The sequence below is a fragment of the Hyperolius riggenbachi genome, chromosome 3 (genome assembly GCF_040937935.1).
Source record: "Hyperolius riggenbachi isolate aHypRig1 chromosome 3, aHypRig1.pri, whole genome shotgun sequence".
Lineage (NCBI taxonomy): Eukaryota > Metazoa > Chordata > Amphibia > Anura > Hyperoliidae > Hyperolius > Hyperolius riggenbachi.
The window spans coordinates 188451669-188479220 of record NC_090648.1 but is presented as its reverse complement, the minus strand read 5'-3'; the positions used below and the strand labels follow the sequence as shown (position 1 = coordinate 188479220).

At 42.3% G+C, this 27552-nt stretch overlaps 1 protein-coding gene across 1 annotated transcript in view; it reads right to left on the bottom strand.

Annotated features, from left to right (window-relative positions):
• Positions 1-3191: 3191 nt before the first annotated feature.
• The window catches only part of TNFAIP8L3 (TNF alpha induced protein 8 like 3), an 86500-nt gene continuing 62139 nt past the window's right edge, over positions 3192-27552 (bottom strand). Inside the window, exon 2 of the mRNA XM_068275440.1 lies at positions 3192-4288. Within this exon, the coding sequence (XP_068131541.1) occupies positions 3726-4288 (563 nt within the window). The 3' untranslated portion in view covers positions 3192-3725. The remainder of the gene's footprint in view (positions 4289-27552) is intronic.

Sequence of the window (27552 nt, the reverse complement as noted above, 5' to 3'; positions counted from 1 at the left end):
AGAAATGCCAACAGCAAGGGATTTGCTATCACATGGCAGGCTCTCTTGTAGAACCACAATTAAAAACCTACAGCATGAGGCAAAAACTCAAGATTTTAACAGATCTATGGGTATACCCGATATCTGGTATTGCAGAGCTCATATTAGTTGTTACTTACCTGACCCGCAGCTGTACATTATATGTCCAGGTCTTCTGCGGTGTTTGGTTGGAAACTGTGGCTATTCTTCCCAACAATTTGTAATGTGTGCCTGTGGTATGCAAATATTATAATGCTGGGCACTCATGCAATCTGATTGTACAATCTTATAGACCTATGCTGGCCACAATTATAAAGCTTTTGCTGACGTTTTTTTCTTGTGGTATTGTACGTACAGTCATTGGACATAAAATAAATAATATGAAGACATACCAGTTTACTTTAGATTTTATGTAACTGAAAGGTTGTGATTGTCAAATTATCAACTTTATTGGAAACCTGCAATAAATCCCTATTAGTTATAGGGTGGGATTTTAATCAGTATAATAATCTTATAACTTTAATTGCATCAATCCAGCTTACCATGTAAAGTCTAAAGATGCCCATCGATGGTACAATCTTGACTGTTCAATCTTACTAAATCTATATATTAGAAGGGTAAACTGAGTGAAAATACTTAAAATTAGATAGTTCTTCATAGTACATAGACAGGGTACGATTACACAATCAAGATTATATCATTAGTGGGCAGGTGAAGGATATGATGTATTCAAATAATATACAGTTTGGTTGACCTAACATAAAAACAGTTGATGGTAATGCTGGATACACACCATGCGTTTCCGCGTCGAATGCATCCGTCGATACGATTATTTCCGAGCATTTCCGAACGAATTTCGATGATTTTTAGGTCGATTGCCATGTAAAGCATGGCAAATCGACCTAACGATCCATCAAAGCTTGATTCGGACATGTCGGAAATAATCGAATCGATGCGTATCGACGGACGCATCGAACGCGGAAACGCATGGTGTGTATCCAGCATAAGACTTCAGGGTAATAAGACCATTCTACGTTAGAGGAACACAGCAATAAAACAGGTTACAAAATTGGTACTTACAAAGTATACTTAGGGCTCGTTTCCACTAGGGCGAATCCGCATGCGGGCACTGCATGCGGATTCGCATAGCTAATGTTAGTGGATGGGGCTGTTTCCACCTGTGCGGCGTGCGGGAGCGATTTGGCAGCGGGCCAAATCTGCACGGCGGGACCCACAGTTTTCGCCTGCGTCGGGAATCCGTGCGAATCGCCGCTAATGTATTTAATAGTAAAAACGCATGCGTTTGTTACATGCGTTTTTACCCGCGATTTCGCGTGCGATTTCGCACCCTTCCCAATGTTATTTTGTCCTGGCAGTGTCATGGTTAATTTCGCATGGCACCCTGCCATGCGAAATCGCACGCGAAATCGCGGGTAAAACGCATGCGGAAACGCACCCGCATGCGTTTTTACAAGCGTCGGAATGCCGGCGAAATCGCGTCGCACTAGTGGAAACGGGCCCTAAAATATTTACCAACTGATGAACCAAGTACGGGGCTTCATCACCTAGCCTCTCCCTCCATGACATTAGGTTTATTACAAATGTACAGATGATCTTTAAGTGTTAATGTTTCCATAAAATGTGACACACAGGGGTTTGTATCTTTTTCAAGCAGATTTAATCACTTTCATCAAATGTGCATGGGATCTTCTGTCCTCAACATACCAACCATTCAATGCACTTCATCCAGATTATCATTGCTGTACATCACTCAGTACCACGCTAGCGGTTTGATCCAACCTCAGTCAGATTTCTACTGATGTGTGGGACAAGGCAAATACATCGATCACTAGTACCTCAGATTTAGGGACATTACATTTCTGACAGGGAGAGGAATCAATTTCTGGATTGCCAGTTTCTGTACAGCTAGCCTAACTGTAGTCATTTTTTTGCCAATAAACCATCTTTGTTGGTGTGCTGCGCACAAAGTAAAGACAGCCAAGTTCACAGTAAAGCTGGACTTTTCTGGTCTTCTGGAAAAAAAATAATACAGGATACACGTGTCAAAAAGTGAGCTTTACCCCAAATGAATCACCTGAGAACAGAGGATAGATTCTCAAGCAACAGTAAAACTGTTACCGATAGTAATGAGCAACTAAAATAGGTTTACAATATAGCCCAATGCTTATGATAAAAACAGCATCTTTATTATATTAAAAAAAAGCCAGATTGGTCCATGGATAGACAGTCATTCAAATAACAATACAGCCATACAATCCACAATGTGTACCAGACAAAGACTATGATGGACAGCCGATACTGCAAGTCAGAGTACCCCAACCCCGTCCTCAAGGCCCACCAACAGTGCATGCTTTGTATAAATCCACAGAGGCAGTTAATCAGCTCTGTTGAGACACTAATTACCTCACCTGTGCATGTTTGTGGTTTTCTGCAAAACATGTACTGTTGGTGGGCCTTGAGGAAAGGGTTGGGGAACTCTGCTGTAAGTGAAAGTCAGTTTGTCATAGACCAGCCAGTTGGATCAGTTGCCCATTATGAGGCGTTTATAATAAGACTTGTGCTATATTGTTATTTATGTTAAGTTTATTCAGGTTGGTCACTGTCCTATTGCTTGTGGAACACTCCATGCTTCGAGAGATCTGGAAGAAAATTAGCGCACTAAAGTGAAAATTTTAATGAAAAGTATAAAAAGAATATATATTAAACATACAATAAAGTATGTTATGGCCAAGTTATAATCCAGAAAATTTGACTAATAGACTGGTGGAATTTTTTGAAAAACTTATTAAACAACATAGTGAACCTAACTGTAAAATTAATGTTTAATGGATATTTCAGGTTTTTGGTTTGCATGGGAGAGTTAAATTCACTATAATATGTGCCCAGGTACCCTGCTTGTGTGATCTCTGTCCCTGTCTTGCCTATGTGCTTCAGTCATTATAAGTTACCTTCCTTCTCTGTTGCAATATGGTAGAAGGGGAACACACAGATGGGTGCAATTGCCACAAATGTCAAGGAGAACAAGGGTGGAGCTGAAGGCTTTGTCAAACAGATACTGCTGCTAAACGGAAGAAGCCAGGGCGTGACTCGGAAATCAATGTTCCACCTAAAATCAAATATCTTTTGGCCTGATTTTAATGAATTAGTCTCTGAACCAGCATGCTGTTTTTGACTATGCATAACTTTTTCACCTTTTTAAGGCTTTAGAATCTGATTTTTCAAAGCACGTAAATCTCCTTGACAGACTTGTAAGTTAGAGAAGGTCATGCAGTACCGCCCACTGCCTTTGCCAAAATACTGGATCAAAGCATAACACTGTGTCAGCAGCAGGTGAGGCCATGCTTTAAAGACTGCCATAACACAAGGAAAGCTCTATTCATGTTACACAGAACAAAATTCAGGCTTGAATTCAGTACCTTGTTCGAACAGTAGCTGATATGCCTCATAGCACTGTTTACTCCATTTTATAAGGGCCACCGGAATCTAATGGTTTTATTTGTAGTCCATTTTTATGGTTGCAGATAAAGGCCTCATTCTGTTTATGCATAACAGAAAAATACCCCAAGCACAAAATATAAAGGACACCCCATACAGACATCTGCTGTGCTTCAGTCTGGCTGTCTACAATCCACAAGTTCTTGAGACGCCATCTTGTTCACGCACAACCATGAAAAAAAGGCATTTTTTTAAAGGATTTTTTCATCCAGCAGTTTATTGACTCCCTCACAAATCCTTTTGAGGTACGGCCTGCAAGTGCCATCTGGGCTGTAGAGGGAAGTAAGGAATTCAACATCAGAGAAATGGTTGAAGACTCTGTCAATGCGACCGTGGGACTTTGGTGTCAGGTGTCGCTGCACTAAGTCATGAAGAAGAGTTTTGCATTCCTGTAGAAGTCCAGAGAGAACATTTTTATCAAATGTATATTCCACTTCGTAAAAACTGACCGCTGTCATGGCAGTCTGATTCAGCCTTTTCCGAAACTTCTCCACGATCTCCAGTTCCTCCGGGCTAAACTGGTTGTTTCTGTACAGAATACCCACTTTTACAGCAACCTTGATAAGGTCCTTCAGGACTTTGTGAGCTTCTTTTTTATTTCGCATGTATTCCTTAGTGGCTTTGAAGAGCTCATCAAAGACTTCGCTGCTTGCGTCGTCTATCAGCATGTTTGCCATTGTCTTTGTGGCCATTTTGCCCAGAATCTTCTTCTGAGCCTGAACTGCAAAGCTCTTTGAGCTGAATGCTTCTGGTCCTGTGTACGAAAAAGAAGAGATTGTCATCTAATGTAGTGCTGAATAGGTCTGAGCCTGCCCTTAATACAGACAAGAAAATTATAACCTTTAGAGGTTTCTTTGCAGCACAAAAACAACGTAATGGAGGGTTAATCAACTTTTACCAAACATTACTCTCCAGTTTGTTTTTAAAGAGCATTTCCATCCTAAGACTGTCCCTTTCTTAACAAGAATCTGAAGAGTTGCTTATATCTGTGACTAATAATAAAAGCTCCCCGTGATCTCTACCATAATAGGAAGCTAATACGCTTTCTGATATATGATCCCCTGGGGTTGATTTATTATGGCTGCTGTAGAATGGAAAATACAGGAGAACTAAAGAGATCCAGCAAGCCTACAGTGTTTTCCCTTAAGATGTCTGCTACCCTGACATCAAAACATAGTGAGCTTGAAAGCTTGTACATCATCATCATTATTATTATTATTTATTATTATTTGTACAGCCTCGTCATCTGCTATAGCACTGTACAGACTAAGACAACATGCAAATACAGTATAAATAAATACGACATAGCACAGAGTTGATGGATATCATAAATGTCACAATAACTAATGCATAGTGACTAACAAAATGTACAGCAAATTACAAGAAACAAAAGGTGGAGAGTCATGCTTTTAAGACTTTACAATCTAATAGTGAGGAAGCAAGAACTGGGGCAAAACAGAAGGTGTACAGTATATCCAGAGAAAAAGCAGAGCTTGGTCAGAAACTTAAAGGGAATGGCCTAGGTTAGATTGTGTGCTTCTGGGTGAGTTTTAAATGGAACCTGAAGTGAGCGGGATATGGAGGCTCCAATATTCATCTCCTTTTAAACAATACCAGTTGCCTGATCCTGTTGATCATTCTTGCATCAGTTGTGTCTGAATTACACACCTGAAACAAATATGCGGCTAATCCACTCGGACTTCAGACAGAATACCTGATCTGCAAAGCTGGGAGCACAATTTGCAGAATTGCATGCATTTTTCAGGAGTGCATTACTGAAAAAACACATGCAATTCTACAAAGGGTGTCCCCAGCCTAAAAGTATTAGAGGCAGATGATCATCAGAACAGCCAGGCAATATTCATTGTTGAAAAATGAAATAAATAGGTCAGCCTCCATATCCCTCTCACTTCAGGTGTGCATTAAGGGTATACTTAAATGTTTCAAGGATTGTAGAGTGACAGATGTTTCTTGGAAAGAAATTCCACAGCAGAGAAGAAGCTCATGGGAAATCTTGTATGTACAAATGTGAGTAGAAGATGATTCTGGTGGAGGACAGCGGTTGTGTGGAGAATGGAGGTTGGGATTGTGGTGATATATGGAAACTAGTGAGGAGATATGTGAGAGATAAAGACTGATTAGAGATTGTGTTACTGCATTCAACTGCTTAGGGTGCATACACACATCCAATTTTATGTGGCCAATCACTGACCAATTTTACCACCTCCATGTAATATGAAGGCCAATAGATTGTGAATACTATGAACAGATTGTGTAGTAATCGCTTATACTACATGGAAGTGGTAAAATTAGCCAATTATTGGCCAATCAGAATTGGATGTGTATACAAGGCTTTAATCAATAACCTTTTAAGCAACCCCATTATTGACTTGGCAGCCGATCGACCATCCGATTCGATTATTATTGGAATCGGATGAAAATCTGTGCCGCTAAAGTGCATGTTCAATCAACAATGCAACCAATTTCCGGCCGAAATTGCTCGCAATAATCGGTTGGACATACTGCAAGATGTACAGCGGACTTGCTTTATCGGGTGCGCAGCAGGAATGGTGAGCGATATCAGGATGTGCAACGAACACGACGTAACCCCAGACGCTGCCCCCCCCCCCCCCAATGTGTAATGTTCCCCTCAGTGTACATTACCTGTCCTTGGCTGCACCTTGCCCTCTGCTGGCTCCAGGTGCACTTTTTGCTCCATACACCCACCCCATGTTGTTGCCAGAGTAACAAGGACACGTGTGATGTCACACATACATGCATCACTGATATGGATAATAAGGCCACTGGTAATAAAGCTAGCTGATCGGAGTGTCACATCACTGATTTTCTGACTTATGTTGCATGCCAGATTCTTTTTTTCCAATTGCTATTACAATACTGTACTTATATGGGGGAATTGGACAGACTATGATCAATAATGACAATCTATACTGAGACAATATACAGCAATCCCCATATTTCCGAATTAATCGGATGTCTCGCCTTCATTCTGAATCAAGAAGCAAGTCAGAGCACTTTGTAACTCCTCCATTAACAAGGAGGCTCTGTATGAAGTGTGCTAATGAAGAGCTGACATTACACAGCACAAATCCCTGCACCCAGAAGACATGATCACTGGAGGAGAAGTCATGTCCTGTAAAGTAAATAATGAAGCTGGCCAAACTTTTCATCTCCTTCTTGTTAACTTTGTAATTACATCCAATTTCCAGAGGGCTACAGTTCTGTGTTCAGCGTGCTTTTCCATCATTGTACAGCACGTGTCTGCAGAAAAGGCTTTCACTGCTAAACATGTCATTATTTCTATTTTCAAAACAGACACTTGAAATATATTACATTCATTCTCAGGAAGTTGTCATGCTTGTACAGCTGTCTTTTTCAGCACAGGCTTTTATCTTCACAACAACAGGGACACTTGCCTATGATTTTCTGTGGCGGCTTCTGCTCGCTGACACTCAGGAAAAGGCCATAATCTGACAGCGCTGCTGCCTCTATTAGCTGATAAATAAAGTCTTACATTCAGTCACATTAAAGCACCGCTCCTATTCTACTTCTGAGAAATACAAGGGAAATATATTTCAATAGAAAGTAGAACTGTTTTGATTACGCTAAACAATGTATGGCAGTAATAGGAGGTAAAATAATGTGATCTAAACACAGCAGAGACACTGTATTTTTTCAATAGTTACAGTACATGGTGGTTCAACTGGAAATGACAGAACAGAGACAAGGTACATCGTGTAGCAGCAAGGCAATCATGTAAACCCGTCATACAGTCTATGACAATGCTGCATCCCAGCACTGCCATCAAGGGCCCCAAACAATGCATGTTATTCAGCTTTCTGTAGTCATCTTTGGAATGCTGTGTGTTTGATTATTACGCATTTATGTCAAAGCCAATATTTATAAATATGCACAAGACTTCATGTAAATATTTTGCACAGTTTATCTTTTACAAGGATCGCAACTCTGTGGTCACAAAAAGCTGAGCACTGTGTATACTTGTGTGCAGAGAATAATCATGAAACAGGCTTAGCTTTCAGGAATCTCTTACATCGCAAATCGTGAACGTGCTGCTATTTGATTGCGCTCTTTTGCTCAATTAGGCCCACAATTTTCTTTGATTGTTGTGCATTTTGTCTGTGATTTTCATGCTTGTTTTTGCATTTTGCAACTTTGATTGGTTTGTCAAGGGAAAATAAAAAAAAAATAGCAAGATAAGTACATAGAAGCTTTTGTATGCAATTTTGTTTGACTCTCCCAATTATTCAACACCAAAAATGTAGCAGGTATTGGATTTGGGGAGACATTGCTGTAGTAGAAATTGACATTATCCTGACAGAATTCTTGTCATTAGAAATCACGTGTCCAGAAAAAAGCACATGTAGTATAAATGTCTCCTAGAGCCTCTGTTCCCACTGTAAGCGCTCCGTTCTGAGTGTTGTAACAAAAGCATTAGGCCCAGAGATGGATTAGGAAGTAATTGGGCCCTAGGCAAGGTAGTAGATTTGGGGCCCTTGTGGTCCTTTTGGTAAGTTGAATTGGAGAGAGAGATCAAAAAAGGTGGCAGGAGGGCCCCTGGACTCCCACTAGGCCCCAAGTACCTGCCCAGGTTGCCTGGTGGATGATCCTGCTCAGATTAGGCCACTTGTGACACTGACATAACCGTTGAAACCATGCAATTACATTTTTATGCAAACACTGTCCCGCTGCATTTTTCCCAGCAATTGCATTTAGGTTAAAGTCATTAAAAGAGCGCAAAAAAAATGACATACCAAATGCACAATTGTGTGTGTAAAAGAGACAGCTTTCTGGACATGACTACTGGGCTGCTAAGCATGAACAGCCAAATAGGAGGAGGTAGTGTGATTTAATGTGAGAATGTTAGAACAAGTCCTAAAAGACAAATGAGTTCCTGTATGTACTCACAATGAAGGAATGTGGCTGGTAAGGACAGAGGTGAAAACACCCTTAGACCCTTTCACACTTAGGGCTGGATTCACTAAACCGTGATAACTGATATCACGGTCGCACTAGCTTTTTTTGCGCGCAATTGTGAATTTTTGCAGCTGTTTTCACGTGAAAATTTGCGAATGCGTGTGAAAAATGTTCTGTGAAAACCGCTAGCGCTACCATATCAGTTATCACGGTTTAGTGAATCAAGCCCTTAGCACGCTGTGTTGTGTAAAGTAGCGATAGCCCTAAGGAGCTATCACACTGATCACGGTGTGGTGCAGCAGCTTCCAACACAGTAACAAACTGCATGCAGTGTACCTTGTAAGTGAGGCATACTTTCATTTGTACTGTGTGCCTCACTGTATGATTGCACTGATCAGACAGACTGAAGTGTGGAAGGGGCCTAACCTGTATAGTAATGTAGTATACCGAATGCAATGCAACATGTGTAACGTGACACACAGAAGTGATAATGTTACAATATGGATGTCCTCCCCACTGCCTTGTGCAAACAGTGTTATAGACCTTCAATCCACACAGATGTACTAAAAAATACTTCTCAGAAGAGAGGTTGCTCTACTGGTGGAGGAGACAAACACCAGGTTAACACCTACGGCTTTTACATTAAGGCTACTTTTACACCAAGACGTTGCGTTTTAGGGGACGTTAAAGCCAATGGGTACCGTTTCAAAAAAAGAAAAAGTCAGATACTCACCTAAGGAGAGGGAAGGCTTGGTCCTAATGAGCCTTCCCTCTCCTTTCCCGGTGCCCTCGGTGCTGCGCTGGCTCCCCCGTTCGCATCCGCCGCCGCAGGGACTTCGGAGGTCTTCGGGAGCACTCGGGCTTCCGAAGACGCGCCACTCCATACTACGTACGCGCGAGCGCGTCATAGAGGGTGCTCGCGCATGCGTAGTATGGAGCGGCCGCGTCATCGGGAGCCCGAGTGCTCCCGAAAGCTCCCTTCGGCATGCGGAAGTGGCAGTATTTGACCGAACTGATCGAATACTGCCACGGGGGATCCTGCGCGGGACCGGGTACCGGGAGAGGAGAGGGAAGGCTCATTAGGACCGAGCCTTCCCTCTCCTTAGGTGAGTATTTGACTTTTTCTTTTTGGAAACGGTAAACATTCACTTTAAGGTCGCATAACGTGTCCCTAACGCAACACGTGGTGGTGTTGAAGTTGGATGTCAGATTGAGCCGCATTATGCGGCTCTCAAAGCAGCAGCTCCAGGTTAGTGATATAAAGTCCGGATCTTTTTAAGGATTCAGATCATTCGAATCGGATCATTGAAAAGATCCGGATCTTTGAACCGAATCATTTGAATCATTTTACTAGGGAAGCAGACTGGGTGAAATGACTAGCAGGACAGGACTTTCCCTGCACTGTACATTCTGTATGTTCCTGTTTCTTCCAGACAGACATCCACTTTGAACCGAATCTTTCATTGTGATGATCTGGATGATTTGACTCACAAAAAAGATCCGGATCAAATTAATTAATTCATGATCCGGACAACACTAGGAGACCCTCCACCAGTCACCACAGTGCATTGAATATTAGCCATGTGGGTAGTAGTCACTGAGCATGTGCAAACAATCTGCAGCTCTATAGGGGTATAACGTACAGCATGCTGCACTTTCATTTAAAGGGAACCAGAGAGGATTCAATATACATACCTGGGGCTTCCTCCAGCCCCATACGCACGGATCGCTCCCACGCCGCCGTCCTCCGCTGCCTGGATCCGCCGCCACCGGGTCCCGTCATTGCCGCGAGTCGGCAAGTCGGCCGGCGGACGCGGCCAATTCTCCGCATTACAGGGTGCTCTCTCTCCATACAGATACGCATGTGGCTGCTTACTGCGCTGCCGCATGCGTACATGTATGGAGGGAGCCCCTGTGATGCGGACAATTGGCCGCGTCCGCCGGAAGTGACGGGCCCGGTACCGGCGGATCCAGGAAGCTGAGGACGGCGGCGTGGGAGCGATTCAGGCTTATGGAGCTGGAAGAAGCCCCAGGTATGTATAAAATCATTTTCTTTTTTCAACCCCCCGTTCCTCTCTGGTTCCCTTTAATGTGCAGCGTTATACCCTAACGCAACGTGTGCACTGTGAACAGCACATTGATTTTACAGTGCTGTGAGTTAGGCTGCGTTACTGACTGCTGTAACGTGGGACTTTAACGTCCCACTGTGAAACCAGCCTAAATATTCATCAAGCACATAGGAGTGTGGTCTTAGGCCTGGGGCACACCAGAGGAGTTTTTCTGAGCGTTTTGAGTTTTTAAATCTGCTGCTAATGTTATCCTATGTGTCTGTGCACACTGGAGCAATGAGGTTTTGTAAAAAAACCCCATAGCATTACATTGGGAAGAGCTTTTGAAACCTCTAAAAGCTCTTCCCAATGTAATGCTATGGGGTTTTTTACAAAACCTCATTGCTCCAGTGTGCACAGACACATAGGATAACATTAGCAGCAGATTTAAAAACTCAAAACGCTCAGAAAAACTCCTCTGGTGTGCACCAGGCCTTAGTGTGTCCACACACTTTTAGGCCTTGTTCACATCATAAATTGCAATCGCTGACGCCAGCGTTTTGCATTTTTGTGGGCGATTTTTTTCAGTGCCTCCTGTCACTTACTTAGCGCTTTTATGCTGGTGTTTTTCTAAGCGCTTTTTGCAGAGCGATTCTTTTTTTCACTTTCTGACGTTAGTCGGGAAGTAAACTCTTTCACCCGGAAATGAATAAATACAATGTATTTATTCCTGAAAGCGCTGGGGAAATCGCCATACAAAGCGCTTTTTCAAGTGCTTTGCGATTTCCCTATACCTGCCATTATAGGCAAATCACCCTGAAAATGGTACAGGCAGCGCTTTGGTGGGCGGATCAGAATCGAACCGCTCACATGTGAACACACTCACAGGGAATCACAGGGAATCATTGCACAAGCGCTTTTCACAAAGATTTTTAAAATCACAGCCGCTTAAAAAAAACTGAAAGCGCCCTTGTGAGTAAGCCCTTAGCTCTGTCATACAGTATCGTTACTTATTCACATACCGCTGCCACTATTTTTGCAGTGCTTTACCAAATACATCAAACAATGTCGCAATTTATTGTCCTTCACATTACCTAAAATCCCTAACACAGTCTAGTGCTGATTTTTGTAGCGAGTAACAAATAACCAACCAGGAGTTCATTATGGTGTCAGGGTGGAAACCACAGCAACGTGAAGTAACCCATCCTCACAAAGCCCATGCAGATTGTATCCTTGTTGCTGGAATTGTATCCTGTGCCCCTAGGGCCACAGGGTGAGGGTGCTAACCACACAGCCACTGCACTGCTCACAATTAATTGTGTATTGCTGATCAGCACGTTCTTCAGTTAATAAATGTAGCATTGTGGAGTGAAGCATTTTCTCAGATGTAAGGTTTTACATTTATGTGTGTGTGCCTTTGGTTGAATTTTCAGCACAATAGGAGGATGGCTAAGAGGAGAGATGGGACACTGATATGAGGACGGGGCACAGTCGCTGCCCTGATGTGTGTGCTGCTTTTCCCTGTTGTGGCAGAGGGCTCACATTGCTGAATGCCAGAATCTGGTGCTTGTACAGCTTATCGCTTTCTTGATTCCAACATCTGCCAGCGTTCATCTCCGGCTCTGCATGACCCTGGTATTAAAAGACATGATAGCAGGAACAAATACACCTGATACTCATTTCCTTTTTATCCAGAATGTTGCTTAGTGCAATGTTTAGCGGTTACAATATGTTCCCCATACATAAAACAAACAAGCCTGCAGAGTGGGAGCAATGATGAATGAGAATAATATGGTTTCTCTTTTCATAAGATCACAGAGATGTGTCTATGTAGCTGGTGTGTCAGCATGGCCTGCAGTGCTGACCTGTGCTGTGTGGGCACATAACTGTCCACTGATCATTATGGAAGAGAATGGACACTAACCAGCAGGAGGCAGCATCTCTGCATAACAGCATAATGATATGGCCAGAGTGTAGCCATCCTTACAGGGAAGGGCAATCCTTTTCGCTTAATGCTCTATAGAAAACATTTCTTTTACCATTTTGCAAGCCATTTTATACTACTTTGGTTGTGTTGAAAACTTTAATTCACAAAGATATGGGTGGAGACATGTTTCCCCATTTGTGAATTATTGTGGATTTAAAGAGACACTGAAGCGAAAAAATATGATATTATGATTTGTATGTGTAGCACAGCTAAGAAATAAAACATTAAGATCAGATACATCAGTGTAATTGTTTCCAGTACAGGAAGAGTTGAGAAACTCCAGTTGTTATCTCTATGCAAACAAGCCATTAAGCTCTCCGACTAAGTTAGTCATGGAGAGGGCTGTTATCTGACTTTTATTATCTCAACTGTTCCTGGACTATTTACTTTTCCTCTGCTAGAAGAGAGGTCATTACTTCACAGACTGCTCTGAAAGACTCATTTTGAATGCCGAGTGTTGTGTAATCTGCACATATTATAGAATAATGCAATGTTAGAAAAAACACTATATACCTGAAAATAAAAGTATGAGAATATTTTCTTTGCTGCTAATCTTCTAGTAATTATTCATAGTACACAACCAATTCACTATATCATATATTTTTTTTGCTTCAGAGTCTCTTTAAAATAAGAGAAGCACTTTGCCTACAGGCAGCACAGGTTCACACTAGCATTGTAAACAAACAAACTTTAAAGTGAACCCGAGGTGAACGTGATAAGGAGACTGCCATATTGATTTCATTTTAATGGACACCCGAAGCGAAAATAAACAAATGAAATAAACTATTGTATCTATCTTCCTTCCCCTAAAAATGACTTTTTAGGATTTTCCACAGTTTTTTTTTTTATGTTTAAATCTACTTTTAAGTTTTAACTGTTTTATTGTTTTTGCTTAATGACACATTCATTGAAGTATGCCACAGCTAAAATCTATGAACTATTGACCCTTTTTATATCTTTCCTACTCTCAGAAGCCATTTTCTGTTCGGAAAGGGTTTTATAGTTGGAATTTCTTATCAGTGAGGGGTCACACTGTAGTCACTTCCTGTCGGAGTCAGGACTGAGTTAGCCACTTACATATCTGATATTTAACTCTTTCAGGCAGTGAAAGAAAAAAAAAACACAGCATAGTTAGGAGTGTGCTAGGCACTGTACATACCCATGTCTAGCTCATCATGTCACACGTCACTTCGGGTATCCTTTAAGCAATACCAGTTGCCTGTCTATCCTGCTAATCCTTTCACTCTAATACTTTCAGCCATAGCCTCTGAACAAGCATGCAGCAGATCAGGTGTTTCTAACATGATTGTCAGAACGGACAAGATTAACTGCATGCTTGGTTCTGGTGTGATTCAGACACTACTGCAGCCAAATAGATTAGCAGGGCTGCCAGGCAACTGGTATTGTTTAGGAAGGAAATAAATATGGCAGCCTCCATATCACTCTCACCTCGGGTTCACTTTAAACAAGATATAATAGCAGCAGGTTTTTTCTTTATTTGCTCTACTTCAGAACACATTAATTTAGGTTGACTTTAATGTTGTTGTACATTAATTTCATTTAAAGGTGGCATGTCACTCAATGATATAACGGATCTTGTCTTTAGTTGTACAGTTCAGGAACCCCATCAAGGAGAAATGTTATCATGGAAGCTAAAAGCAGCCTTCAGGCAGCCCAGGATGATGGCCTAGTTATAATTCTGACCTCCGCCACCCTGCTCCTATGCCTCTGGATCCAGCTGGCAAAGACCAGAGTTTGTATCAGTCTGATTTAGAAATCCTTAGCCTCACTGAAGTCAAATGAGAATTCCCAGTTCAAAAGGCTCTCATTTGCCATAATTACAAGTTGCAACAAACAAAGCAAGCTTGAAAAAAAAAACTGTATATAAATGAAAAAATGTACCATGCAACAGACATTCATATCCAGAGAGACTAGTTACATGAAAGGCAAGATTCAAAGACTGGCATCATTTGCAACGGCACCCTCCTGGCTTTCTAACTACAATATTTTGACTTTATAAGGGTTTAAACTACATTCAGAAGTAAACACAAGTGATTATATTTCCAGAGCACTTTAAATGACAAACACAGCAATATTATTTGCTTACAATCCTACTAACACACAGAACAATGCAACATATAGAAGGCAGGAAGCAGCTGGCTCTATGCAGAAGTGTAAACATTTACCACTACACTGGATTACTAATGAAATCAAAAAGTCTTCATTCTAAAAGTGATGGTCAAAGAACATTTTAATTCAAATTACATTTTCTTTTCTAGGTGGTCTGGAAAAAAGAGCAAGTCAGCTTTTCACATTCAAATAATAGTTAATCAAGGAGAAATTGGAAAATTCCAGATTTTTAAAAATATGTTAACCACAAATTGAATCTCATCATCATAAATGTAACTGGAATACAGTAGTTTATGTACATCATGCTGTCAAAGAGGACACCATTTTCATGGAATTTTGATTTCTGCTGATGTGTACAGAGGGAGATATTGCTTGCTTGGCAGTTGGAAAAAGCTGCTACTTTCCACAATTCAATGAGGTTTATAGACCGCAAACTGTCATGACCATGGTCATGACATCACACAGTGGGAGGGGTTTTCCCACAATATCAGCCACACAGATCTAGAGAAAAGGTAAAGATTTCTTGCGGGAAAGGGAGTGTCAGCTACTGATTTAATCCTTGGTTAAAGTTCCTCTTTAAGGGCTAACGACAGTCTAATGCAATTCGATTGTTTGTGCAACAATTCCATTACTTGAGCAGTAACATCCAAAACCAGTGTTAGTTACCTGGTAACATCCTTTTTAGTAACCTCCAGGACAGGTCCACCATGAGACGACATAGGCTCCTCCCAGGAACAGGAAACGTCCAAACTAGAGCACTCTATAAATTTTAAACTGACCCCTCCAGCCCCAGTCAACCATAAGAACTGTTAACCATAAAGAGGCATCATCATATTATTGTACACATTAATCTATATACATATATCCCGTCATTCGGGTGGGTTACGGACCTGTCCTGGAGGTTACGAAAAAGGATGTTACCAGGTAACTAACACTGGTTTTTCCAGTAACCTCCAGGGCAGGTCCACCATGAGCAAGAAATCTTACCAATTTTAGAGAGGGCAGACTGCCTGCAGAACTTTTCTCCCAAAGGATTGTTGTCTTGCAGTCATCAGAGATTCACCCTGTAATGTCTTGAAAAGGTGCTCATACTTGTCCACGTAGCGACATTACAAATTTCTTCTGGCGTAGCACCCGCTCTGTAGGCCCATGATGTAGCAGCTGCCCTAGTTGAATAAGCCCTAATTGCACCCAATAAAGTAGATCCCGTCAACTTATAGGCTTCTTCTATACACAGTCTTATCCACTTGCCTATAGTTCTCTTTGACATCCTCATGCCCTTAGTAGCTCCTGAGGAATTGATAAATAGAGCTCTTGATTTCCTAAAGTCTACTACTCTATCCAAATAAGCTATAAGATATCTTCTGACATCTAAGGTTGGTTCTTCATTGAAGGAGGGTAATACAATCTCCTGTGATCTATGAAAAACTTCATCGCTACCTTAGGAAGGAACTCTTCACAGGTTTTTAATATCACCCTATCATTAAACATGAGACAAAAGGGCTCATCACAACATAAGGCCTCCAGTTCGCTCACTCTCCTGGCTGAAGTAATTGCTACTAGGAAAATAACCTTCATTGTTAATTGTCTCAATGGAATTTCTGATACTGGTTCAAATTGGTCTCCCTTCAAGATCTTTAATACTAAAGACAGATCCCAACTAGGAACCTTCTTATTTATTATAGGTCTCCTTCTTTCTATGGATCTAAAAAACTGTATGATAAGGGAGTCACTTGCTAATTTCAGATCCAAATAGGTAGATATCGCTGTAACCTGTACCTTCAAGGTACTGAAGGCGATGTTCTTCTCCTCACCATCCTGTAAAAATTCTAATACTGTTGGTATTACTTCTCCGGAAAATCCTGACTCTTCCTTCCACAAATTGAAAGTCTTCCAGTATTTTAAATATATTTTTCTAGTTATCTTCTTTCTACAGTCGAGGAGCGTACTGATAACTCTCTCTGAGACACCTCTCTTCCTTAAAGGAGACCTCTCAGAAGCCAGGCACACAGGTTTAGATTTGGTATGTAACTTATACTTCCTCTCTCTACCTGGGATAGTACTCCTCTGTGAGGCAGTTTTACCGGACCCTCTAGTCTCATCTTCAGGAGAATCGGATACCAGCTTCTCCCTGGCCAATCTGGGGCTATCATGATCAATGTTGCTCTGGTCTGCATTAACTTCTGCAAAACTCGAGGTATTCGTTGAATTGGTGGGAACGCATATGCTTTCCTGAATGTCCACTTTTGACTGAGCGCATCCACCGCCTCTGCTCCCTCCCTTGGATTTAGGGAATAGAACCTTTTGCATTTTGTATTTCCTCTGTTCGCGAAGATGTCGAGCTGAGGTCGGCCCCATCTTTTGACTAGATTCCTGAAGACTTTGTTGGATATCTCCATCTCTGAATTTGATAGTCTGTGTCTGCTCAGGAAATCCGCCATGCAGTTCAAAGATCCCTTTAAGTGGACTGCTGTCAACGAGAGGAAGTTTTCTTCCGCTATCATTAGAATTTCCATCGCCAGGTCTAGAAGTTTTCTTGATCTTGTTCCCCCCTGACGAATTATGTAGGCCACTGTTGTGGTATCGTCTATTCTTACTTGAACATGTTGTCCCTTCAGTGACTGTAATGCCTGTACTAGTACTTCCCTCACTGCTCTTAGCTCTCTGTAATTCGATGATTGATCTCTTATTAGTTTTGACCAGAGACCCTGAAACATATTCCCCTCTAGATGAGCACCCCATCCTAGGAGACTTGCATCCGTGGTAATGCATTTTTGTGCTGGGATTGTACATAATCTTCCTTCGGTTAGGATCTTTTCCGACATCCACCACTCCAATGAGTTTAGTATGGTCTCTGGACATCTTACTTCTCTTTCTAAATCTTCCTGCTTTTTGCTCCAAACTTCCATCATCCAACTCTGAAGCTGTCTTGTGTGTAACAGTGCCCATTGGATGGCAGGAGATGTCGATGTCAGAAATCCTAGTATTCTCATGACTTCTCTTATTGTCAGAACTGGGTTTCCTATACAGTCCTGTATTATATTCTTTAGTTTCGTCATCTTTTCTTCTGTTAAATACAGTCTTCCTTTCTCCGAGTCTATCACAACTCCTAGAAACTGTATCCTTGACTTCGGTTCCAGCACCGATTTTTCCCAATTTATAGTCCACCCGAGAGTCTGTAGTTGATCTAGTACTCGCTTTGTGTCTTTTTCCGCTTGTTGATACGAGTCTGCTACTACTAATAAGTCGTCTAGATAGGGAATCACAAGGATTCCCTTTACAGGCAAGTCCTTTATCACTTCTCCCATCACCTTCGTGAAAATGCGAGGTGCTGATGAAATTCCGAAGGGCAGGACCCTGAACTGGAAGTGTTGAATTGATTCCTTTTCTTTTATTGCAAACCTCAGAAATTTTTGTGACGATTCTCTTATTGGAATGTGCCAATAGGCATCTCTTAGATCTATATTCGTCATTACACAGTTGGGGGTTAGTAAGTTTCTCACAGAGAAGATTGATTTCATCCTGAATCTTTGATAAGTCACAAAAGGGTTTAATTGTTTTAGGTTCAGAATTAACCTGAATTTCCCCGTCGGTTTCTTTACCATGAATATGGTCGAGTAAAATCCCCTGCGAAGCTGTTCGCAAGGCACCGGAACTACCACGCTTTCCTCTGTCATGTTTTGATGCTTTGCAAAGCCTGACGCTTTTGTTTGTCTCTTGGAAGAGGAGTGGAAATGAACCTGTTTCCTGGAAGCGAACGAAACTGAATTTTGTACCCCTGACTTACAAGATTGAGGATGAAATCGTTTCTGGTTATGTCCGTCCATTGGGAATAGAATCCTGTTAGACGACCCCCAACTCTTTCTTTGGCGTCACTTCTTCTCTTGGTTTTCTGGGTTCCGAAAAAGAAAATTCCTTTTCGTTCCCTCTCTGTTGATGGCACAGGGTTTCCTCCTTTGCTGAGGTTTATCCCTGTTTTCCTGTCTATTCCTTCTAAAGAATCTCTTATTCTGTATATATTTCTTCTTCTTTGGGAACCCCTTTTTTTCTATCGCTTGTTCTCTCTAATATTTCGTCTAGCTGGGCCCCGAATAAAAGCTCCCCATCAAAAGGTATGTTACATACTCTAGCTTTAGAAGCCTGACTGCCATCCCAATTTTTAATCCATAGATTACGTCTGGCGGAATTAATTAGGGCAGTAGTTCTTGCATTTACTCTTATGTTCTCTGCTGCCGCATCCGTTATGCAGTCTGTGGCTTTTGAAACTACATCCAGTGACTCTAAGATCTCTTCCTTAGATGCCCCTTTTTCTACCTTTTCTTCAACTTTCTTAACCCATAATGATAATACTCTTGATACACATGTTGTTGCAGCTGCTGGTTGAACATTTGCCCCCGCTGAAGTCCATGCCTTCTTCGGAGCAAATTCCACCTTTTTATCCTGTGGATCCTTAAGATATCCAAGGTCCTCAAAAGCTAATTCATTATCTTTATTCACTTGAGAAAATGCTGCGTCCAGCCTAGGACACCGATCCCATATCTTGGCATCTGTTTCTGCAAATGGAAATCTCTTAATAAACCCCTTAGACATGAATAACTTTCTATCTGGGTATTTCCATTGACTACGAATAGTATTTTTTGTAGACTTATGCACAGGAAATGTAAGGGCCTCATCAGGTTCCATTCCCTGGTACAATTTATCATGTAGTGATACGTCCTCAGATTTCTTTGTCTCAATCTTCAAAGTATTATTAACCGCCAAGATAAGTTGGTCAGTTTCATCAGCCGGAAACCTGAACCTAGAAATCTTTCTCATCTCTGACTGACTCTCCATACTTTTAACTGTAGATGCATCGGATTCATCATCATCCTCCTCCTCTCCTTCTCCTTCCATTTCTTCCTCAGAGGACGAAATAATAGGTCTTTTAGTGGTGGATTTACTTTTACTCTTACTCTTTGCAGGTTGTTCGGGTTGTGTAACATCACTATTAGGTACTGGGTTTGCCAGTGCCGCCGCACTAGTGCCAGCATTAATAGTATCTGTAGCTAGGGTCATGGCAGCAGAAAAAAACTTCTTTTAAGGATTTAATTGTATCAGACATCTCCTGTTTAACAGCTGACATAATTTCTTCCTTTAATCCCCCTGATTGTTCCTGAATCAATTTTACAAAACAGGGTTGGCAAAACTGCTTAGTATAAGTATGGGCAAGTTTTGTGTCACAGAGCGGGCAACGCCTCCTAGGCCTTGAAGGGTCAGTAGACTCTGTGCCCTATAATAAAACACAATAAACAAAACAGTGTCACCAGTCTATCTGATAAAGTTTATTATAAAGAACACCTTCGTGAACTAATGTCAGAATGTGAGCAAAAAAAGATTCCCTACACCAGACAGGGATATAAAAAGGTACTTGTATTACAGTATAACATATACAAAAGACCTTAAATGAGTTTTCACTGGATAAATATGTAAGCAATTACATCAACTACATATTTAAGGGTATCTGTATAAGCCCACAAATCGCAATGATACCCTATATCCAGTACATATTAGGATAATATATCCATTTTATAATAACACAGTGTAACGGTTGTGGAACTTTCTCCGTGATCAGCGCACAACGCGTGCGCTGACACGGCGGAAATCCTCCACAAGCGTATATTTGCAGGCACCCAGCAAAAGGTGCTACGCACCTGTAGAGGGAAATTCCTGTCGGCAGATGGCGCTGGGGAGTGCAGAGGAACCAATCCTCTGTACCTCCACAAGTGCCAGACAGGAATTGTACGAAGCGCAGAACGCAATCGCAATAGAGGCGATTGCGAATGAGATTGAGCAAAGGGATAGGTTGTATGTGTGTGCGCCAATCCAGTCGCCACCCCGCGACCGCGCACACACAACAGCAGATACGTAATAGGAACGCGATCGCGAGAGGTGCGATCGCCAGACGTGACACAAGGCAGATCAGAATAGAATACGAGGGTAGCAAAGGCACAGCAAATACAATAAGGAGATATGGAAAATAATAAACGCTAGCTAACCGCGAACACCGCACTCATTCGCAACAGTGCACGCGGTTATGCGCGATCTCCACGTGATAAGCACAATAGAGACAAGCACGCCTAACTAACCATTAACAGACAAACATGAAACAGAGGACGCGAGCGCTTGCTTAATGGTTACCTCACCGAGCCTGCAGCAAGCGTAGCGGACAAGACAGACACACGAAAACAGGGACAAACGAGAGATAGGATCCACAGCACTAGCGAAAAGTGGCCAGCGTGATCCAGGTACAGAGTAGCAGAACAGAAGGATCCCCAGCGCTAGCGAAAAGTAGCTAGCGCGATCCCAGAAGACAGAACAGAAGGATCCCCAGCGCTAGCGAAAAGTAGCTGGCGCGATCCCAGGAGACAGAACAGAAGAGATAGCTGGTAGCAACCGCTGCACCAGCTATACTCCAAGAACAGAGATCAGAACCATTTCCTGTCGACCACCTTTGGGGCAGGACAATGGCAACAGGCAAGACAAGACAGAACAGGCAATACAGATAATACAACCTGACTGGGCTAGAAGGGGAGCCTAAAGCAACCCCCAGGAATTAACTATACTAGATAGCAATGGCTGACACTCCAGCAGTGTCCATCAGGAACAGAGCATGGAAGGGAAATGTCCAGCAAAGCATTCTGGGAACCATAAAGCTCTTATAGTGCCAGTCATCAAAGAAGGCAGGTAGGGGATTTGCATAACGAATGTATGCAAATTCCCCAGCAAGAGAACAGACCAGAAACTTGCAATGGAAAGACAGGTCTCTGTTCCAGAGACCTGCAGCCCACAGACTAGAGGAATGGACAAACAGCTGTCTGCCTGTGCAGCCAGCTGAGCGGATCATCACACACAGACCTCAGACAGACGTAATATAAAGTAATATATAGTCTATGTAGAGACCTCAGATCAGACGCTAAGCTGCCAGAAATTTGCCACTTGTCTTAGACAAAAAATAAAGTCAGACCTCAGCTTAGACGCGGTGCAAGGCGTTCGGCTCATACCGTAAAGGTCCCCAAGCCTTCCGCCACCTTACCTTTCCCGGCTCCTGCTTAGCGTCCATCCTGCTCCGCTCGCAAAACGAAATGCCGAGCAATGCAGGTTTGCGGTGTCTCTTCACCCACGCTTCCGGAAGTGACGTCACGTAAGGGCGGAAGTACGCTCACGAGCGCCGCCATTGAGGGCAAAACCTCTGCCAACCCTCCGGAGGCCCAGGATCCCCCTCGTCACTTCCGGCGCGCCACAGCCTCCGCCATCAGGGAATCATGGACGCCGCTCGCGTCCTCGGATCTACCACTACCCGGGCAGCCAAGACGCTTCTGGAGAAGGTAGATAACCGCTCTTCTCCTACCGGACCCTCAATCCTCTCCAGGCAGGTCCCCATGCGTCGCCAACCAAGGTCCCCAGCACACCTGGCTAGACGGACCGGCAAGCGACAGAGTACTCTTTCCTGGAACAGGAAACGTCAACTGGGGCTGGAGGGGTCCGTTTAAAATTTATAGAGTGCTCTAGTTTGGACGTTTCCTGTTCCTGGGAGAAGCCTATGTCATCTCATGGTGGACCTGTCCTGGAGGTTACTGGAAAAAATATTCTTAATACTACAAATAGAAAAAAATGACTGCAAACAGTTGACTCCGTGTATCTTATACATTGAACTTGTTGGCTGTTATGAGTCGGTCAATACCTATCAAATTGCTCCTGGTTTTGAAGGGTGGTATTCAATATAAATCAAACCATATTAGAGCTTGTCAAAGGTCTCTTCAGGATAGTCCAATGTTTTGTTTTTAGCCATTATTGGGTGCTTTTAGCTGTGTGTTTTGGATCATTGTCCTGTTGGAGGATCTATGACATGTGAAAGGGCTCTCAGAGACTGGGCAGCACATTTCACTCCAGAATACTACATCACTTGCCATAATCAGCAAAGCAGCCCCCAAAACAGAACTGAGTCTCCTCCAAGTGTCACTAAATTGAACTTTTACACTTCTGTACAAAGGGTAAAATCAAGGAAAAGTAGAAGTTATAGAAAGGACCATCATTCTATGAAATGTGCTATTGGCTTAAAATAACGGCATATAACCTTTGCTTTCAACATGCTTGTCTATAACTTTCTTTCTGATCTCCTCATACAACTCTCTCTTCTTTACTTTCTGTAGGATCACAGTGTGTCCAACAGTGAGCATGGAGCACACAGTGACTAGTTTTCTCTATTTCAATAGGCTGAATGACTGGCTAAGGCCCCTTCACTGCATTTGCCTTTTCAGATGCAATTTAAGCAACATGATCTGCAGGGACATCGGAAGTGCATAGACTGCACTGTCTGATCTCCTCATCCATGCTCTGTCATTTACTGCTGAATCGCAATGCATGGTTGCCGACAAATTCCTGCAAACAAACTGCTATTTCCATTCATTATTAATGAATGTAAATCACACATTTATCAGGAGAATCGCATAGAAATGCAATGTGGAGAAGGGGCCTTAGTGATTGCAGAACTGTGGTACTCATCTAATCATCTAATTCAATTATCTATGATTTTGCATTATTTGGCATCAGAAAGCAAAAAAGGGCCTAAAACAACCTGTCCCAAATGTCACATACTTTTCTTACCTACTTTTAGTACATTTTGTACTTGCCAAGTTTTGCTGTGATCCATAATGCAAATGAACTGCATTATTGATCATGGTTCCCTGTGCAGCTACCAGCGTAGCAGCAGCTGGCATAAGCAGTAACAGGTATGGCACTTGGATAGCCTATTGTCCTGTGCTGCAGCGCTGGCACAAGCTCTCCCCCCTCCTTCCTCCTATTAGTACCACTCCTCCCCATCCAGTTCCATGAGTTGCCGCCTGCAATTCCCCTTCTTACATAGTGATGTACAGCGCCTGTAATTGACAGGTAGGACAGTGCGATTTCAATTGCTATGTCATTCCAGTCTCACACAGAAAGAATCTACAGCCTTTGGTGAATACAAACTTGCTATAAATCTAGTCCATGTAGCTTACTGGATAACACTATTCTGTTGCAAGGGCTATTTGAATTTGTACATCCCATTAAACTAGCTAGATCCACAGTATGAAAGCCATAGAAATATTATTCAGCATCAGTTTGGATGCACATTCCATGCCGCTCATTTCCTGTGTGAAAACAGCTGATGGGCTCACCAACGCTACATCCCAAGTATAAAAATAAGGTAGCTTATACCCAACTCACTTCTCTAGCACTACACTTAACAGCAGATAAATGAAGATGGATCTTGGTCTGCTACCCTTTGTTAAATCATTCTGAATAGAAAGTAGGGATATAAAAAGATCTGCAGCAGAAGCCTACATTGTCCAGTGCAGAAGACACACGACAAGTGATGTGAGGCATCATACTGCCTTGTCAGGTGTGAACAATAATGGTGCTGCCCTGTAATAAGATTACTGCAAGTAAAGGAAGTGCCATTTAATGATCTAGTACCTCCCAGATGTAGACAGCCAAGAATGTCATTAACAGACTTTGCTATCAGGTATTTAAAGCTTGGAAATATTTATTTCTGATTTTGCTAAAGTAGAAGCTTTCCTTACTCTTCTAAAGTAACAGGATAAAAAAAGGAGACTCCTATTAAAATTCCTGCCACATCATGTTCTCATTTGAGTTGAGAGGCTATAGATTAGCCAGTGCATCAACATCACTCTACTCACTAAAGTGAACCTGAGGTGAAAATAAACTGATGAGATAAACAATTGTATTGATCCTCCTCCTCCTAAAAATGGCTTATTAGCTATCCCATGGATTTATTTTATATTTAAACATTTAAAAAGTAGATTGAATGTTTTGTTAGGATGTATAATGTCTAGTCCACCCTTGGTGGAGGGGTGTTGCCCCACCTTTCCGATCTACAGGGATCGACTTGTTATCCTGAGTGGGGTCAGGGCTAATCTGCCACTGCAGTGATTCCTTTTGTGGAAACCCTGGTTTGTGAGTATTACTTCTTTGTGATTACCTATAATCTGGTATCAAGACTTACTACACTTTTTTGGGCTCTCTTTAAGTGTCCCTAAATGAAAATACATGAACTATTGACCTTTTTCTATCCCCCTTTGCTCTCAGAAGATGCATTCTGCCAGGAAAACTTCTATGGCTGTAATTTGCTTATCAGTGATGTTTACTACATTCCCAACAAGGTACCGACAAGACAGAAGCTGTCACTTCCATGCCTAAAAATTAACTCTTTCAGGCAGAAAAATAAAACACGTAAAAGAGCCTGGTTATTAATGTTTTTCACTGTACATACACATGTGTATCTCATGTCACATGGCGCCCTGGGTACTCTAACTGGCCACTGTAATTTTTTCCTTTTTATTTTGTAGGAGTGGGAAGTTCTAATCCCCATGATTTTATATTGCTGTCCTTGGGACCACCAAAGTCTGGATTAAAATCATGAAAGTAAAATTTCTCCATGTGATCACAGAAGTGCGAAGAGAGGGAAAGCTGTGCCAGTAATCCGCCACCCAGTCAGACATATCTCCAAGTCTATATATGGTCTACTTTGCATTTGTGGCCCTTTCAGACAGAAAGTGAGATAAAGACTTGTACCCCACAGTCCGTTATTTACATGAGCTATTCTGGTGTAAAGTAGCTAGAGCAATATGAGGTTGGATAAATGTAAGTATAACTTGTTCACTCTATTCACACAGCATTACCGCATTCAGTAATGCTAATAACAGCTGATTTTACCGATCACCTTACCAAGTTACAATTCACTAAACCTATCAACGCACACAAAAAAAAAATCTGAGTTTTCGACTAGTGAAGTAATTACCTCAAGAAATGTCAATTCACAAAGATTTCCGCATTTCATTTACTGGCCAAAAGTGTTTGGTATTTATCTCTAGCTCATAGCAGCCAATAACTCGCTCTCCCCATGCTGTCTCTGTGCCGTAGATTTGACAGACAGCCTTTGGGGAGAGCTAGGCAGCCAATAGGGAGAGCCACACAGCCTGCTTCTCACTCTGATTTGATGCAATAGGGTATCGGTTGGGTCTTTCAGTGTATGGAATCAGAGGAAGCTGTAAAAACTGAGAGTATCCCTTTAGATGTGTAAATCTGTATTGTAGCATACAGAAGAGCTCCCCCTAGTGGCTGCAGCACATCTCAAGGGATAACAGATGCACAGTAAATAAACCCTCAGAGTGATACACGCAGCTCCCTGCCTGCCTGCTGACCTGCTCCCTAGCTGGTAAGTGACACTTACCGACCAGGGCTTAGTGAATTGAGGCATGTTTGTTTGTTAAATTACCAAACTTCTGCCTCATGAGAGAAAACTTTAGTGAATCTGGGAAAAAAAAAAAAAATGTAAAATACCGCATGAGGTATTTTACCATCCAAAATTATTTTACCAAACTGGCCATTGTGAATAGAGCTCATTGTGTAGCTATTATCTAGCATTCATATAGCACTGACACCTTCTGCAGCGCTTTACAGGGTTTATAGTCATGTCACTATATATCCCTCAGAGGGAATCATAATCTAATTCCTAACAAAGACATATGTTCATCATAGTCTAGGGCCAATTAGGGGAAAGCCAATTAGCTTACCTGTAGGTTTCTGGGATATGGAAGGAAACCCACGCAGACACAGGGAGAACATACAAACTCTGTGCAGATAGAGCCCTGGCTGGGATACATACTGGGACGCTGCAAGGCAACAGTGCTATCCACTAGGATATCATGCTGAAAGCCATACTACTGAGGACCATACTTCTATGCTCGGTCGGCTAATTATAACCCAATAACTGCCAGGACATATAAAGCCTCATAAAGGTTCCCCATTTACTATACATTTTAACAAACGACAAAAAGGGATCCGCAAACTGCAGTGAAGTAAATAAAAGCTGGTATTCTTTATTCAAAATAATCCACACAGAGACATGAACATCCACAGTATCAAACTGACACGTGTCAGGCTCAAAGTACACACTTAGTCATAGCTAACTAGGACGAGTGGTTCTGAAGGGGGTCTGTGGAGTCCTCCAATAAGCATAAACAGACACTTACCTGGGGCTTCTAGCAGCCCCCTGTAGCTGTAATGTCTGCGCCGTCCTCTTCCGGTCACTAGTTCCCCGTCTCGGTCTAATTACGCGTGTCACGTCTGCGCGCCCGTGGCCACGTGCGTGCTCGCTTCCATCTCCAGGAGCTTACTGCGCAGGCGCAGTACAAGAAAGCCACATCCTGCACCTGTGCAGTAAGCTCCCGGAGACGCGAGCGGGAGCGCGCATTATTAGTCTTGTTAGATGAATAATTGCCCGGCGCAGGCGGCGGGGAACAAGTGATCGGAGGAGGACGGCGTGGGACATGACAGCTACAGGGGACTGATAGAAGCCCCAGGTAAGTGTCTGTTTGTTTTATTGCAGGACTCCACAGAACCCCTTTAACAGCTTTACCAGCGGACACCAGAGGAATGACAGGCTGAACTGAGAGATGGAAAGGCTCTATACTGTACTATCCAGAGCCTTTCCTCTTCTTAGGCAAGGATATAACCTGAATAGAGTTTCCTCACTTCAGTGTCCCTTTAAGGCTTCTATTAGATGAACGTGTGAGACACTACAAATCAGCAGGCTGGTCACTGATTGGTGGAGCAGTAGAGATCTATAAACTAGGGTTTGGCATATAATTATACACTGCAGACACACTGCAGAAGAACACCACTGTCCACTTGTATATCTATATTTGTGTGGCTCTATAAGGCAGCTGTACAGAGTCCATCGAGTTGGTAAATCCTCTATAATCACACATGAAGGAATCCTTCAAGCCTAAGCTGTAATCTCTGATTCTTTATTCATGTCTCTCCCAGAATGATTGCAGAAATTCTCTCCTCCTCACT